Below are 17299 nucleotides of genomic sequence, written 5' to 3' on the forward strand. Positions count from 1 at the left end.
TCGGCCATGGTCTGCTGCGGCCGCCGAGAGGCGGTACGGGGAAGCCGGGGAGAGCCACCAACGAGAAGCAGGGCGGGCCGCGCGTGGCGTTGTGGGAGTTGTAGTTCCGATCTGGCCACCGAGCGCTTACAGGACCTTTGGCAAACTACAACTCCCAGAGAGCATAGGGAAAACCGCTTCGCTCCGCTGGATCCAGGTAACAGGTTTCTGAGCTCAAAATCTTACTGGAGGAAGAGGAAAGGGAAAAAAAAAAAAAAGCTCCCTTCGCCGATTGGTTAATGTCAACTTTTCGGGAAGCGGAATCCCAAAAGTGGCACTATGTTCGCAGATTGAAAACCCAGGTTGCAGATTAGAATCCCGAGGGGGGAGTACTTACAAAAAACTGATCCCCAGGTTCTGTTTGGCAGGATTTTACATAGCGATTACCAGACGGCAGGCCCTATTTTAAGCGCCTCATTCCTATTAACTCAATCCTTAGGACAACCCCACAAAAAAGGTGGTGTTCTTATTGACACTTTACAAAGGGGAACACTGAAGCACAGGGAAGTTGAGTACCTTGCCGAGGTCACACAGCTGGGAGGTGACAGAGGAAGGATTCGAACTCAGAGTCTGGCTCCTACGTCTATTAACTACTTTGCTCATTGGTCTGACAGGGATCCTTTGGCATATTTTTAAAAGCTCCTCAGAGAACTGTACTGTGCAACTACTGTTGACAACTATTGGTGCAGGTGTCAGTGCGGGAGCAATCTCAACTCCTGAAAGAGCTCTAGATCAGAGTCTCATACGTACTGCCACTATTTCTTTTTGAGACCTGAAGTCGGGTCAAGTAAGCCCCCAACCTCATTCTCCCCTCCCTGCCCCCCCCCCAAGTCACATGGGTATGGTGATAATAGAAGCTCTTGTCTCTTCAGAAGAGAAAAAGGAAGCTCTGGGGCAGTTGAAGGTGCTTCTGTTCTGTTGGGAAGGTCTTACAATCCAAGTCTACTGGCCCTATCTCAAACAGCACTTTTATTTAAAAAGAAGAAGAAGGGAAGGAAGGAAGAGCAAAGAAGGAAGCCTTTACCGAGTACCTAATATGTGCGTGCTTCAGAACCCTGCAAGTTTACCCTTTCCTGTTTTCAATAAGTCTTAAAGTAAAAGAAAAAGTAATTCCTTTCCATTTTATTTTTGGGTTTCAGGCCAAAATCCTTGCTTTTCAAGTGGTCTTTGGACTCTGACTTACTCTGTAAATATTTTGCTTCAGTTGTCCTACATTTTGCTTTGCTTCTTAACTACTTTGTATAGCACTGCTGAGGTTATAATTACAAATTATGGTCACATTTGCTTTCAGTATCCATTTTACACTGATTCAAACTCCCATTTATATAACAATAATACCTTAGTCTCCCTCTCAAAAAATCCTTAGTAATTTCTAGGGAGTCTCAAAGGGATGCCTCACATATACCCAGAAACATGAGTCAACCACCAGCCATCCTGTGTCCACCCTGCTGCCCACACAGCTCACTGGGTTCAGTGCCTGTCATAAGATTGTCAGAGCCTGTGTCATTATTCCCAGATCTTGGATACTTCCAAACTTCTAATCCTCAGGATTCCAAAGCAGAGCTGGGTTCTACTCACAGATGGGGAGGAAGTCCTTCTCCCCAACTTGCATACTCTTTGCTCTTTTGTTACCAAGCCCTAAACCAGGTCACTTGTGCCCAATGTATTATATCTCCTGTCATGAAAAGTTCCTTCCATGTCTAACTTTCAGTCCTCTAACCACAGAGTCTCAAAACCCATCCAAGGGGTTAATGAAGGAACACTAAACCACCTACCTCTGTCCTCCTCCAACCAAAGACTCTGCTGTCTTCCTCTAATTACAAAAAGATCCCACCCTATATAATAAAAGCCTAATATGCAAATTGTCCCCTCAGGCGGTCACTCGACTGGGAGTTCAACCGCTCGCTATGATGTGCACTGACCACCAGGGGGTGGTGGGCATCGGCAACAGGCCCAGATGGCCCCAACGAGAGCGGGGATCGTGGAGCAGATGAGTGGGCGGTGCCAGGCCAAGGTGGGTGCGAGCGGGGCCAGATCGCCCCACTGATCACCCCACAGATTGCGACCAGGGGTGGCAGCGGGGGGCAGGGCCGCCTCCTGGCTCCCAGATGCTGAGGGAGCCAGGAGGGGCTGGGGCAGTGCCCCTATTGATCACCCACAGGTGGGATGGTGGAGCAGGTGAGAAGGCGGCATGGCAGGGTGGTAAGCAGGGCTGCAGGGCTGCAAGGCTGGGGGCTGGAGCTGGGGCTGCGAGCCTGGGGGTGCAAGCTGGGGCCTGATCCCTGCAGGCCACCCCGAGGGACCCCACCCCTGCACGAATTTGTGCACCGGGCCACTAGTATTACATAAAAGCATTTATGGGTGCATGCAAACAGAAACTGACATATGCATTGGACAGGAGGGGGATGTTGCCTACATTGTGTTGGGGACCCAGCTCAGCAAATCAAAAATGCCCTGTCTTGGTGCTTTGCTTCCAAGTCCCAGTGAAAGGCAACATTTCTGAACATTTTAACTGTTCTGATAGCACTGACACGTCTCCGACAGAATTTCTAGTTGAGAATCGAACTCTAACAGAAATGAAGACGGAAGCATTAGAAAGTGGACTGACGTTTATCTGGCCTAACACACGGAGGCTGTGTTCCCACAGGACTTCGCTCACCCTCGGACTGCACTTACCACACTGCAGCCAAAGTCGGTGGTTTACATGGCTTGGCTGCATTTCTGTGTCCCAGCAACTAACACAACATTGGGAAGAGTTCCTGCCTCCAGGTTCCTGTCCTTCTGGTCTGCGCCATCCAGCTGCAGCTAACCTTCCACGCTATGTCAACAAGGACAATGTTATCAGTGTGTACAAGGGTCATTGAAAATATTTTCAAATTCAGCCGACCCAATTGAGACCCATGTCTCCAGAAAAGGGCCAGATGAATAAAAAGAAGCTTGGGAAGTTCTTTGGGGGAAGGGAGGGGGAGGGAATACTTTTTTAAAAGTCTGCAATCGAAGTGACTCCCCCTTCCTCTTCTAGAGTGGGAGGAGGTTATCAGGGAGAAGGGCACCTGCAAGGTAAATTTTGTGATTAACAATCATTGCTAAAAGCCAGAATTGCTGGTCCGGAAAGTGGCTGGCCTTACGTGTCCTTTGCTGGTGGCGCCTCATCTTCACAGGGGTTGATTTTTACTGGAACATTTTGTCTGGAATGTTTGAAATTTAAGAGTTAGGAATGAGGATTTGGAATTCTTAGCCTGTCCCTTCCTCAGCTCTACTCACAACAATATACTCCAACTAAAGCTGAGGTCATCTCTAAACAGCCAGCCTCCTGCTGCAAATCAGAGCAAGACTGGAAACCAGAGCATGGTGGGTACATTTCCAATTGGCCAGACCAATCCCTCTTTATTTATAAATGAACTATGTTCATTTGAGAACCAAGTCCTGCTGGCTTTCAATCCTAGAGTCTCTTATTTGTACCTTCTTGACGCCACTCTGATGTCATTGCCCTTTCGGTCACTCCAATCAATTCTCTACATTGCAACCAGCATGATCTTTCTAAAATATACTAGTCATCTGATCCCTTCAAAGCCTCCTTATCCTGTGGGGCAGTGTCCAAACCCTTGACTACAACATCCAAAGTCCAAGATGAGGGACCTGCCTCCCTTTTCCCTTCTCCCTGCTCCCTCCCTGTCCTTTATCCCCCAGCAATGTGGTGGCCCCCAAAGATATCCAGGGTATAATCTCCAGAACCTGTGAGGTGTGTCACTTGACCTGGTAACAGGCACTTTGCAGATAAGATAAAGATTTTGAGATGGTGAGATTATCCTAGATTATACAGATGGGGCCTAAGTGTAATCGCTAGAATCTTGATGGGGTGGGAGGGAGATTAGACTACAGAGGAGAAGTGATCTGACCACAGAGGTGGACATGGGTGTGAAGCAATACCCACAGCTGCCAGAAGCTGGAAGGGGCGAGGAAGGACCGTCTTCCTTGCGGTTCCCAGAAGGAAGCAGCCCTGCCAACACCTTGATTTTAGCTCCATAAGATTCAATTCGGACTTCTGGCCCCCAGACCTGCAAAAGATAGATCTGTTGTTTTCATAGCAGCAGCAGGACATGAAGACAAACCTTGTCAAATGACAGTGGTCCCCAAACACATCCTGCTGGCCTTTCTTCTGGGGTTGCTCTCCCCTTTCTTGGCGATGCTTCTTCACACCCTTCGTCTGCTTTCCTGGCCCTTCCTTCAGATTCAGCATCACCACCACCTCCTGCCTTCCAGGCTGCCCCAGGCTGGGTGAGGGTCCCTAGTGCAGGTCGGCACCACACCTGAGCATTTGCTTATGGCTGCAGTCGCCGACAGGTATCATCGTGGTGTGAATGTGTCTGATTCCCTAATGAGGCTGTGACCCTCTTAGAAGCAGGAATCCAGGGCTGTTCTTCCTGGAGTCCTCCAGAGGGACTGGCACATAAGAGTTCTCAGTAAATGTGTATTGAATGAGTGAGTAACAAGGGATTAAAGCTTCTTGACTTCCGGGATACAGGTGACTTTTTTATTCATTCCATCTCAGCTGTCTCTTCTTATCGCCTATCCCCTGGCCCTTACACCTGGGACTGAGCCCTAAGAAATTCCCAAGTCAAACATCAACTAGGGTCAAAACAGACATCTGGGCTACCCACTGAGAATACTGCAAAATAAATATCACAGGGAACAGTTAATATACATCACAAAACACAAAAACCAACAAAATATATTTTGTGGGGGGTGGTGAGGATTAGAGCCCATAATGCAGAATGTGCTAATGTCTAATTCTTTAACATTCCCTGAGTTTGCCAACCTAGCCCTGGTAGTACCAGCAGCTCAGCTATTACATCCTGCAATCTCAGTACCTCTTTGATGATTCATAAGGCTCTACAACCAAACTTATTATGATTTAGTTACCAATATGGCTGATCGTTGGAATTCTTACAGCTAGTTATGCACTATTAACTAGGAAACACTTTGTGGGATTATTATCCACTTACTATTTGAGGAAGGTATTAAGCTGAAGCTGAATATACAGACTTATTTTGCAAATTGTTTCTCTACAGTGATTTTCACCTGATTACTGCAACATGATCTTCCCTTTTGTCAGACAAGACAGGCTATCGCAGTGGTTCTCAACCTTGGCTGCACATTAGAATCACCTGGGAATCTTTTCTCATCCCGGAGGCCCAGAAATCAGGATTTTAAAATGATTCCCAGGTGATTCTAATGTGCAGCCAAGGTTGAGAACCACTGGGCTATCATCTTCTTAACATCTATAACTTTGGGGAAGACTTTACTGATGAAAGGATGTAAAGCAAAAAAACAGAAAACCAAAAATGCAAACAAACAGAAAACCAAAAGAGCAAAGCAATAAGGAATCATAAACTACCTTTAATGATATCAACAGGACAAGTGTCAAACCATGTAGAGAATTTATATTTTAAAGTTTAAATCTAGTTAATATATTGTAACTGTGACATAATCCTCTAAGGATAAAAGTATTCGTGATGGCAAATGGACAGTATAATCATTTAGGTAGCATTTAGGAATACTGCTATAGTTATTTGACATAAATAGAAATCCATGTCTTTATTAGTAAGGTACCTTACATCTTAAGAGTAAAAATTCATATGGGACAGGCTTATAAATATACATAAATCTCAAAATCAATCACAATCAAACATTAGGTACATAATTATTATAAAACAAATATAACCCAGCAATGTCTATTGAAAAGCATCATTTTTACAAAATAGTATTTTATAGACAATCTCAAAAAAGTATATGAATACTCCTGGAGACAGACTGTTCCAGCATGTTGGCGCAGCTGTGTGAATAAGGCATGTGGAGAAGCTGCATTCACTCCTCCAGGTGGCCAGGACTTGCTATGTGATGGAATGGTAACTGCTCTAGTGACCTGGGTGAAGGCCACAACCCCTTCAGTACCCCGAGACCCGAGAGAATCGCTGACTCTCCAGAAAAATGGAACTGAACAGCTACTTGCCCAATAGCAAATATCTAGGGGCGGGGGTGGGGTGGGGGAGCGGGAGTGGGCTGAAAATATTAATAAAAAAATCAGTATATTTTAAGTGAAAAATTCCAGAGATGAATGATTCACTTAAATTTGCAGCCCTACTTGAAATCACATTAGCATAGCCACTATTTTTTATGAAAAGGAACTTACACTCAAGTTACCTATTAAACATAGAAACAAAGAAGCCCAACTTGAAACTAAGTAATTGAATAATTAGAGAAAGAACCAAATTATATACAAAACGGGTATGGGTTACATCAACATGCCATGTACTCAGTTAACACTCGTCTCAGTTTCTTAACTTACAGTATAGAAACGTCAGACTCAACAATGACACTTTATACGTTCTTAACAATTCGCACAAGGTTGATTGGAGGAGGCAAGGCTTAATAAACGATCCAGGAATCCTTTCTACAAACTAAATTTCTATAAACTCCAGGGTCATTTTGCCTGTAATACATACAATGTTTTACCTCTTGGGTTTTAAAGTATCCAAGAGTTCAGAAACAGAAACCATCTTGGCAAAGACCTTCAGATGGTCATGGTATGTACATATAGGCATTTACGTATAAACACACACAGACCTCATCTTGTATGTACAGATCTATATACAAACACCGAGAATAATCAACCTGTTCACTGAACATAACCAATTCTGTTTAGAGAACAAAAAGACATACATTTATTTACAACAAAGTATACACATCTCAGCCTTGGGCCTATTGTGGTGGCTCTCAAACATTTTTCCATCATGATACATACGGTAGATGACATTGTCACATGTGTAAAACATTCCGGCAACTGCAGCCGATTTTGATAAAACTTGAAAAAAAAATGTCTCAGGGAAATAAATTACTCTGAAACATGGTAATCCCTACCATGAAGAGCCATTCATCAGTGAAAGTTATCACGGCCGCCACAGTTTAGGTAAAATAAAACGGCTGCTTACCTAGTGCTGACTTAACTGCCACCACTTTCGCATCAACTCTGGGAAATCTATCAGAATGTAAGTGCCTGGGAATGCCATGATCAGGATAACAATCCATCAGCTATATTTTATAAACAAATTACTCACTAACTTCAATATTTTTGCAATTAACCAGTAATGCATTACCAGCAGTGTACTTGACAACTGATCCTGACACATAGGCGTGTCTCCTGGCTGAGAGCAAGGGAAGCCTACAGTTCACAGGCCAAACCCAACCTGCCGCCTATTTTTGCCAGCTAAGAATGGTGTTTACATTTTTAGATGTTTTTGTTGTTTATCCGCACCCGAGGACATTTTTCCATGGATTTTTAGAGGGAGTGGAAGGGAGTGGGGAGATGGAAAAAGAGAAACATTGATGTGAGAGAGACACATTGATTGGTTGCCTCCCGCATGCACCCCGACCAGGGCTTGGGATGGAGCCTGCAACTGAGGTACGTGCCTTTGACTGGAATCAAATCCGTGACTCCTCAGTTTGCGGGCCAATACTCTATCCACTGAGCCAAACCAGCTAGAGTTAGATGTTTTGTAATCTAAAGAAGAATATTTGTGACATGTAAAAATTAGGTGAGATTCCAATTTCAGTGTCAACGAAGGTTTATGGAAACACAGCCATCTGTGCTCATTGGTTGATGCACGATCTATGACAGAGTTGGACAGTTGAAACAGAGAGTGCAAAGCCTAAAATCTTTTCCATCTGGCCCTTTATAGAAGAAGCTTGCTGAGCCCTATGCTAGAGCTAAGTACGATACATAACCTCTGTGGTCATCTCTCTCAAACACAGATCCTTTATGTAGACAGTAATTATAGAAATTGTAGTAAAAACTCCTCGGGATGGAAATCCACCCCTGAGTTGTCCAAACTTCCTGATTTCCTTCATGACAAAAGCCAACTTAAGACAGTTAAACATGGCTCCTGCATTTTGTCTGAAATCATGTTTACCAATTCACCTTTGAGATGACTGGGGAGCAACGAAAGGGCATTAGACTCCAAGTTAGAAGACCTGGGTTTTAGGCAAGTCACTTTAAAAAATTAACCAAGGCAAATACATTCTAGTCTTGTCCAATCTGTGTATTAATTAAAAAAACACTATTAAAGGCTCTAAAAATGACTGGTAAAATAATCAAAATATTTTTAAGAAGAAAAAAAGCTGGTAGAAAACAAAGGGGGCATTTGTAATACTTTCGACAATAAAGATAAATTTAAAAATAAAAGCTGGTAGAAAGTAAAATGTACCTTTCCCCCCAAATATAAGTATAAAAAGTCCTTTTTTAGTAATTGTAAACTACTAAAATGGGGTGGGGGAGTACCTAGCTAATTTGAGTGTGGATAGTGGGTTCCACTTAATAAAAGTTTTAATGTATGTGCATGAAGGCATGAATGGGTAGGAAATACTACCACCTCCCTAGGCCTTAGCTGCACCTTTGTAAAATAAGTGCATTGGATTAAATGGTCTCTAAAGTCCTTGCCAACACAGGTAATTTGTGCCAAATGACTAGCCTCAGTTTTTTCATCTGTATAACTGGATTAATAGAATCTATTTCCTATGGTTGTTGTGAGGATTAAATGTGTTAATCCACACAGAGTGCTTAGAACAGCACTGAATACAAATAGCTAGATTATTCTACAAAAACACAGGTGGGTATCTCCTCTGTACCAAGTACTATGTTAGAAAGTTGAATGCAGAGGTAAAATAGAAGTTGATTCTCTTACATTAGGTAAGAATGAATGAACTTGGAGTCCACAGAGTTTAACTCCCGTGTGTCTATAAATTGATGACTCTCTGAGATGATGTTAAATGCTGTTCTCCAACCCAGCTCTGTGAATTCTTATTTCTAAACAATGATCATTGGTAAGAATGCCAACTATGTTTGCAGGGCAAAACAGCTTTATTACTAACCATCTTTCTATCTATGTTTCAAAAGACAGAGTTCAGTGTTTGCTAATGAGATGGCTTATGGTTTGATCACAGGTGGAAGAATATAAAAATGTTAGCCAGTTTGACAATGTATATGAAATACAAGTCTTCTGATCCAAAGAAAGTTGCCATAGAAGTTTGTTTATTCCTTCAACAAATGTTTGTTGAGTATCTACTATGTAGTAGTGTGTATTACAATGATGAGTAATAAGAAATGCTTACCCTTGCATAGGGAGGAGGAGTCAGCAATTACAGTAAAGTGTGATGAGGAAGCACAGTGTGCTATAGGAGCACTTGGCCGGGACCTAAATCTACCTGGTCCAGGGGGTTGGAAGAAGAAATATTTAATCTGTGGCCTGAAAGATGAGCAGATGTTCAGCAAGCACAGGAAGTGGATGGACAATGTTTGGGCACAGGGAACATGAGAGGTAAGAAAGCAGGTCTGAAGAACTGAGAGCTGTGTCATAGCAAGTGAGGAGTGGTGACAAAAGAAGATACTGGAGGTGATCAAAGTGGCTGGCATTTTACACTAACGGCAGTGAGAAATCATGGAAGGTTCTAAGCACAACTGTGCAAAACTGGTAATCAATTGGTGAAAACTGGTAGAACCAATTTGTGAAATTAGCTTGACTTGAAATGTAAACAGAAGGGAAATCCATTAATTGATTGCTTCCCTGCCAGCTACAGAGACTAGCTAAAGTATCTCTTTAGTTTTAACCTATTTATAGCTGAGATATAATACACATAAGAGAATGAAACAGAAAAATATTGGCTCTCTTATTTACAAGGTGGGTGCCTGCATACTCAGTATCTTCACTGCTCAACAACCAGTATAGCTGAGAAGGTGGCGTACAATCCAGCCTTGGCCACGACCAGAGGGCTTAGTTAGGCAGTGGTAGTCAGGTGGAACCAGGGACTTAAGCCACATAAATCCTACACAGTTCCTTTGCTCACTTGATGTCGTTTAACCACTCCCCACCTACAACGAGGATTATTTCCCCTCCATCTCTCAGATGAGCTTGGTGAACTGTGCAATGTCACAGAAATCTCGATGTTTTTCTTCTTTCTGTTCAGCTCAGAATTTGAAAGCTCTCTCCAAAGGTGGACTCTCACCTCTGATATGAATTCCAAGGATGGCACTAGAAACCACAGTCTCCAGTGTTGTTTAATAAAAAAACCCACGAAGTTGGAACCAGCTTTAAAGCAACAAGGCAAGCCGGAGGACTCCAGACCTCTACAATGGAAATGCCTCAGCCGCAGAACCACATTCACAGGTTCTTTTCTTCTAAATGTGCTGCTAACACAGACATTTGGAACAAAGGAAACTTTGCGTTCCTTTGAAAAAAGGAATTCCATTAAGTCAAAGCATTATTATAAATTATGCTGACTGCCAATCCAATTCACAATTCTGAATGGATAATTTAGGTCAGTGGTCAGCAAACTTCAGCTCTTTGGCCCCTTGAGTGTGGCTCTTCCCCAAAATACCGACTTCGGCGCAGGGGTCATGAAGTTTCAATCGCATTGGACATGCACGCCCGCACGTGGGATTTTGTGGAAGAGCCACACTCAAGGGGCCAAAGAGCCGCATGTGGCTCGCGAGCCGCAGTTTGCTGACCACTGATCTAGGTGAATTCACTTTATGGGTCACTTGTCATCTATAATAAAAAAGCATAATATGCTAGTTAGACCAGACGTCCTTCTGGAAGACCTCCAGGACGAAGCCGGGGCTTCGAGGGCCAATCCCCTTGCACAAATTTCATGCACTGGGCCTCTAGTTTTCTAATAAAAAAATCTCATCTTAAAAAAGTTTCTATGCCAAATTCCACAATCTGCAAAATGTTGCGTTATTGTCCAAATGCTTTAAATTTTTATTAAGATGATTTGTCTGTTATATTACTGTTTACTGGTAATCATTCTCAGTGTATGTTACTCTGGCAACAGAATAGGCTGTAACCACAGATGAGTACCTTAATTTATAAAACAGTGGTCAAATTCTAACTGCTAACAATGCCCATATTTTCTATCATTAACATAATTTTCATCTTCAGGATCAGTCAACTCTGTTTCTAAGCTTTCCAACAGCAATAAAAAAAAATGGTTTCTCGTAGCTACTCACTAATTGAGAAGAAATTTCAAAGAAATATGAACCATTTTCATATCATTGTAATCTCCCCCACTCTTCCCATCAGCGGTGTAATTATCCAAATGCACTTAAGCTTTATGGAAATTTGAAAGTTCTTCTGCCTAAAAGGCTGACTGTGAACTATGTCTATCCAGTGAAGTTCTCTTTAGTAATATTCCAAGTAAGTCTCCTGAGCTGTGGCTGGAAGAGGAGAGGTGCTTTAGGGACATGATCCCATGCCTAGCTCTTTATCTACCTTGCTACCTGTTATCTGACCAAGTCACAAAAAGGCAGCCTTCTGGGTCTCAAACCCCATTCAGTAAGAAGGCAATAATAATATTCATCAAACCAACTCAGAGATATTGTGAAGCTCAAATATGAAAACTTAGAAAAGTTTTAAGTATTTTCCAAAAGTATGGGGTCATTATTAAACAATCCTCTTTGATTAGAAAAGAAGTTTGTTTTTTTCTTCTAAAAAGCTGAAAGCATGAGTCTTTTTTTTTAAATAATAGAAGCTAAAATTATACTACATATTCTTTAAAAATATATAGATACTAAAGACTTTCTAATCCATTGAATGTGTTGGCTTTGCAGCTGCGATTAAGGGGTTCCCATCAATAAGTAGAAAGTCAGGGCAACAATGAGTAGCAAACAAAACGGAGAGGAGAAGGTCTGGTAGGCAGCGGATGGCATGAAAATGTCTTCATACTTGTAAATACTGACAACACGCTCGGAAGTAGGTGGTGAGTCTATATCGTGTCGGGTGATAGAGCCTTTAAAAAAAGAAAGGAAAAGGAAGGGGCAATTAAAGAAAAGCACATATTTAAATTGATATATTCTAACAACAGAAAAACAAAACAAAAACCTTTTGTGTTGAATACATAAGCAGTGATTATAAAGATCTGGAATCAGGTATCAGAACTCTCAGCATTCCCTACAATTGTACATATAATGAAGAACACAGAAATTAGTTAAATTTATCCAAAAAGACAAGCTCTCATGAATCTGCACACCCACTACCAGAATAATGCTATGGGTCTCTCCACGGCACCCCAGTTTTAAGTCTGCTACTTAGTATTGTATGAATGCTTACTTTTAAGGTCTCTAATGAGTTTTATCTTATTAATACCAAATGGAAAACCATACTATGCTTTCAAAGAGCAAGAGCTACTAATTGTTTTCCTCAAATATGTATTTTATATATGAATTATTAACAACCCCTGAATACACTGGACTCCCTTACAGGCGGAAGCCTCTCTCACTTTGTCTGTGGGACATAACGTGGTAGCTTGCCCAAGTTGGATGGAATGGTACAGGACATAGGAGGATTAAAATGGCAAATAAATGTTTTTTGTTAATCCTCATTGGAGGATACTTTTCCCATTGATTTTTAGGGAAAGTGGAAGGAAGGGGGAGGGAGGGGGGAGAGAGAGAGAGAGGGAGAGAGAGAGAGAGAGAGAGAAAGAAACATCAATGTGAGAAAGACACATCATTTGGCTGCCTCCTGTATGTGCTCTGACTGGGGCCGGGGAATTGAACCTGCAACCCAGGTGCATGCCCTTGACTGGAAATCAAACCCACGACCCTTTGGTGAGTAGGCCAGCACTCTAACCATAGAACAGCACTGGCCAGGGCCCAAATAAATATTTGAACAGAAAGCTTGTTTTTGACCTGGTTAGAAGTGGAAAGAGCAAAAGACTGTGTTAAAAGCTACTTCATAAGCTGATTAGAAGTGCCTGACCTCCTAACCCAGGGGTGGGCAAACTTTTTGACTCGAGGGCCACAATGGGTTCTTAAACTGGACCGGAGGGCCGGAACAAAAGCATGGATGGAGTGTTTGTGTGAACTAATATAAATTCAAAGTAAACATCATTACATAAAAGGGTACGGTCTTTTTTTTTTTAGTTTTATTCATTTCAAACGGGCCGGATCCGGCCCGCGGGCCATAGTTTGCCCACGGCTGGGATAGAGCGTCGGCCTGCGGACTAAAGGATCCCAGGTTCGATTCTGGCCAAGGGCACATGCCCAGGTTGCTGGCTCAATCCCTGGTAGAGGGTGTGCAGGAGACAGCTGATCAATGATTCTCTCTCATCATTGATGTTTCTATCTGTCTCTCCCTCTCTTTTCCTCTCTGAAATCAATAAAGTAAAATTTTTTTTAAAAAAGATAGAGAGGTGTTAAGAGGGCGTCCAAGAGACAGGAAAAGCACACGTCTGGCTGTGGGGTAGGAATGGGCCTGTTCTGTTTGGAGACAGTGAGAAGAACAGAAGTCCTGAGTGATCTTACCAGGCAAGGCAGGAAGGCTTGCCATGCTGGCCATTATGCCAAATGTGTAAGAAGATGAAGTGCTGAAGTACAGCACTTTCCAGTTTGTTTTCATCTAATCCTTACAATAATTCTATAAAGTCGAAATTATTATTATCCCCATTTTAGAGATAAAGAAATTGGAGTTCAGAATTTAGATAAAGGCTAGATACAGCCACCAAGGGGTAAAACCAATGCACAAACCCAACGTTTTAGACGCCAAATGCCATCATTTAAAATGAGTTCCTTTCTCCAGGCTAAGATATCAGTAATTTCCCAGGTTACTCAAAGTACTGGAAGACATAATTGCAGATCCACTGTTGGTAATCTGGACATACGCAAATGGGAGAATCGTCCCAAAATCTATCTGAAGGCATCCCAATGTTTTTTTCAATTAGAAACAGAAAAACAAGTTTATGAATGCTCCAGACCAATCAGTGGAAACAATTTGAAGGGGGACAGGGGGAGGCAGATCAGACTGGGCAATATAGAGTTGATAGGCACACAGTTAAGGAAGACTCAACTCCCAGGAGCCAGAAGAGTTCTCACACAAACACTGCAGACAAGTCACGCCCAGGCTTCTCAGGCCATTAGGCTGATCAGCCACAGCGTGACTTGGTTTTAGCAGCTGCTCAAAGGTCTCATGACATCCTCGGGTCTTTGTTGGGGAGATGCTGGAAGAGCCTTGCCCCCGAAAGGAAGGTCAGCAACGGACCAAATCCATGAGGAGCTTGTTAGAAATGCAGAATCCCAGGCCACTGAATTGCATTTTAACGATAAAGGCAGGTGATGTCTACGCAAGTTAAAATGTGAGGAGTAACGGGCTAAGTTATAGGATAATTTGGTGGATCTGTGTCCATTTGGTGTATTTACGACCATCAGGATAGTCATAAAGTGAGCACACTGAAATGCCTGTCAATCTCTAGCGAAGTCTCCAGAAACCCTTTCCTGCTCAGTGTTTGATTGTTTGTATTTAGAGCATAAAGGCTAAGAGTTATCACTGACTTTGGAGCCAGGCAGACCTAGGATTGAATATTAGTTTTCCATTAGTTAGTGGCAGTGCCCTGAGCAAGTTTCTTAGTCTCTAGAGAATCAGAATATAATACCTTTACTTCTCAAGGATGTGGTGAGGACTAAATGGGAGCAGGTGAGAATTAAACACAGCCACACCCCCACAAATAGTAGTCAGGTGATCTGTTTCATTCAGCACTTAACTCATCATATGTTATCTTGTATTATTCAAGCTACGCATGTATATACCTTACCCATTTGCATGTCCGTGTGAATGGTAAATCCATTATAACCTGAAGGCAGGATCATATCTCCTTTTTTACAATATTATCCCAAGTGCTTATCACTCTCTTGCCCAATAAATAACGAACACCAGGACAGCGGTGTCTAATGTTTAATCCAGATGCCAAAATGCAAGCTTACCCTGAATGGCTGGACCCCAGGCAAACAGATAATACCAACTCAAATGCAGGTCGACAATAGTTTCATCTCTGGGAACATTCACAGGGCGTTTAAATCTGCAGGTGACTCGATTGTTCTCATACACTCCTTCTTCATCTCTGGCAGGATTCCTCTGGATCTCCTTTGCCCACTGGCCTACGTTGTAGAAGTGCTGTATGCGGACCCGGCCATTGTCATCATGGACGCAGGCCATGACATCGTCACCACCCTGACATGGAAAATAATGAAGAAAAAAGTCAGCCTTTTGCAAATTTCTCTACTAAAAAAAAAATTTCAGCCCCAGCCATTTGGCTCAGTGGATAGAGCATTGGCCTGTGGACTGAAAGGTCCTGGGTTTGAATCCAGTCAAGGGCACGTACCTCAGTTGCAGGCTTGATCCCCAGCCCTGGTCAGGGCTCTTGTGGGAGGCAACCAATGGATGTGTCTCTCTCACACTGACGTTTCTCTCTCTCTGTCTCTCCCGCTCCCTTCCACCTCTCTAAAAATTAATGGAAAAATGTCCTCGGATGAGGATTAACAAAAAATAATACAGAAATTTCACTGAGAAATGGATATTCCATTACCTCTGTCATTTGAAATCCCACCCCCAAAATTATTTTAAATGCCATTAAAAAGCTTTCACTAACTGACCAAAGTTAACATCACAATGGCTGATATCAAATGCCTCCTGATATGATATTGAGAAAGGAATATGTCACCAGCTATACAGTATTCTTGCCAAAAACACAGAAACTAATCATTAAAAATACAATCAGACAAATTCAAATTGAGGGTCATTCTAAAAAGAAAAAATTGGCCTATAGTCATCAAAAAAGTCATAAAAGACCAAATTTTTTTAAAAGGCTAAGGAACTATTTAATATTAAAGAAGATGAAATATACATGACAACCAATGGTGTGGTGTTCCTGGACAGAATCCTGGGTCATAAAATAAAAATTTCCATAAAGAACATTATTGGGAAAACTGGCAGCATTTGAAAATGGACCATATATTGGATAATACCATCAGATCAATGTTAAACTTCCTGAATTTAGTAAGTAAATGGATTTAATCTCCAAAGTTTCCAGAGGATGGCAACAATAATAGTAGTAGCAGTAGAAGCAGTAGAGAGATAAAGCATGTGTGGCAAATGTTATCACTTGTAAAGAAGTTCTGGAACTAGACAGTGGCAATGGTTGCACCCTGTGAATATAACTGATGCCACTGAATACTTTATAATGGTTAAAATGGTAGATTTTGTGTAATGTACATTTTACCACAATGAAAAAGTTACCAATTGTTGATTCTTCTATTGTACTATCCTTGCAGCTTGTCTGTAGGTTTAAAATTTTTTCAAAATAAGTTAAAAAATGTTAAAGGTGTTCATCAATTCTAACAAATGTTCTACTTTGTGCAGGATGTTGATAATGGGTGAGGCTGCGGATATCAATGAAAATTTTCTGTACCCGCTATTCAATTTTGCTGTGAATCTAAAACTGCTGTAAAAATAAACCCTAACCCTGGCCAATGGCTTATTTGGTTGGAGCCCTGTCCTGCACACCATAGAGGTTGCAGGTCTGATTCCTGGTCAGAGCACATACCCAGGGTACGTGCTCAATCCCTACTCAGGGAGTGTACAGGAGGCGACCGATAGATATTTCTCTCTCACATCGATGTTTCTCTCCCCCCCCCCTCTCATCAGTAAACATATCCTCAGGTGAGGATAAAAGTGAGAAAAAGGTCTTCAGTTGGGTGAAGATTAAAAAATAATAAAGTCTAATAAAAATAATGCACCATTTCAAAATAAGTTAAAGGCTATTAAAAGGGTTTCCATTTTGCTTTTCCTGTGTATCAAGGTTTGAAAAAAATTTAACCTGTGCTTCTTATTGAAATAATAGAAGAAAAGAGAAACCGGTAATGTAAAAGCTTTTAGGCAGCAAAATGTCAAACATAAAATGTGAATGCTCCTCACTCAACCTCCCAGCTCTGAGCCCCACCATCTTAACAGCTGCACCATGCCTGCACACGCAGCCCAGGACAGGAAATAATCAGCTGCCACCCGAGCCAGCCCCTCGGTATGGCACACACCTGCTGTTTCACCTATTGACACCCCAGTAGGTGATAAGTGATGTAGATTCATATTTGCACAATCTTACCAGTGGGACCCGCTGTTGTCGTACTGCCTGGACTGGGAATTGAGGTCACCTCTCCTGGTGACCTCTCCAAGGACAAAAAGCCCCAGGAGCTCTGACTGCCTGGACCGTCTTCTCCGTTTCCTCCTACCATCCATCTACATCCCAGGTCTAATCCATTAGCGAAGCCTATCTGACCTCCAAAACGTATCCAGAATCTGAGCACCTCTCAACACCACCCCTGCTGTAACCCTGGTCTGAGCTGCCCTCTTCTCACTGCCTGGATCTCAAACAGGCCAGGGAA

General features: G+C 42.4%; 2 protein-coding genes across 2 annotated transcripts in view; both read right to left on the reverse strand.

The window, feature by feature from the left end:
* The window catches only part of TMEM245 (transmembrane protein 245), a 70116-nt gene extending 65726 nt beyond the window's left edge, over positions 1-4390 (reverse strand). The window contains exon 1 of the mRNA XM_006771219.2: positions 4350-4390. Within this exon, the coding sequence (XP_006771282.1) occupies positions 4350-4390 (41 nt within the window). The remainder of the gene's footprint in view (positions 1-4349) is intronic.
* Positions 4391-10539: 6149 nt separating this feature from the next.
* The window catches only part of FRRS1L (ferric chelate reductase 1 like), a 14193-nt gene continuing 7433 nt past the window's right edge, over positions 10540-17299 (reverse strand). The window contains exons 4-5 of the mRNA XM_006771220.2: positions 14846-15092; positions 10540-11880 (exon numbers count right to left, since the gene is read on the reverse strand). Of these exons, the coding sequence (XP_006771283.1) occupies positions 11708-11880; positions 14846-15092 (420 nt within the window). The 3' untranslated portion in view covers positions 10540-11707. The remainder of the gene's footprint in view (positions 11881-14845; positions 15093-17299) is intronic.

The sequence above is a fragment of the Myotis davidii genome, unplaced genomic scaffold (genome assembly GCF_000327345.1).
Source record: "Myotis davidii unplaced genomic scaffold, ASM32734v1 scaffold64, whole genome shotgun sequence".
Taxonomy (NCBI): domain Eukaryota; kingdom Metazoa; phylum Chordata; class Mammalia; order Chiroptera; family Vespertilionidae; genus Myotis; species Myotis davidii.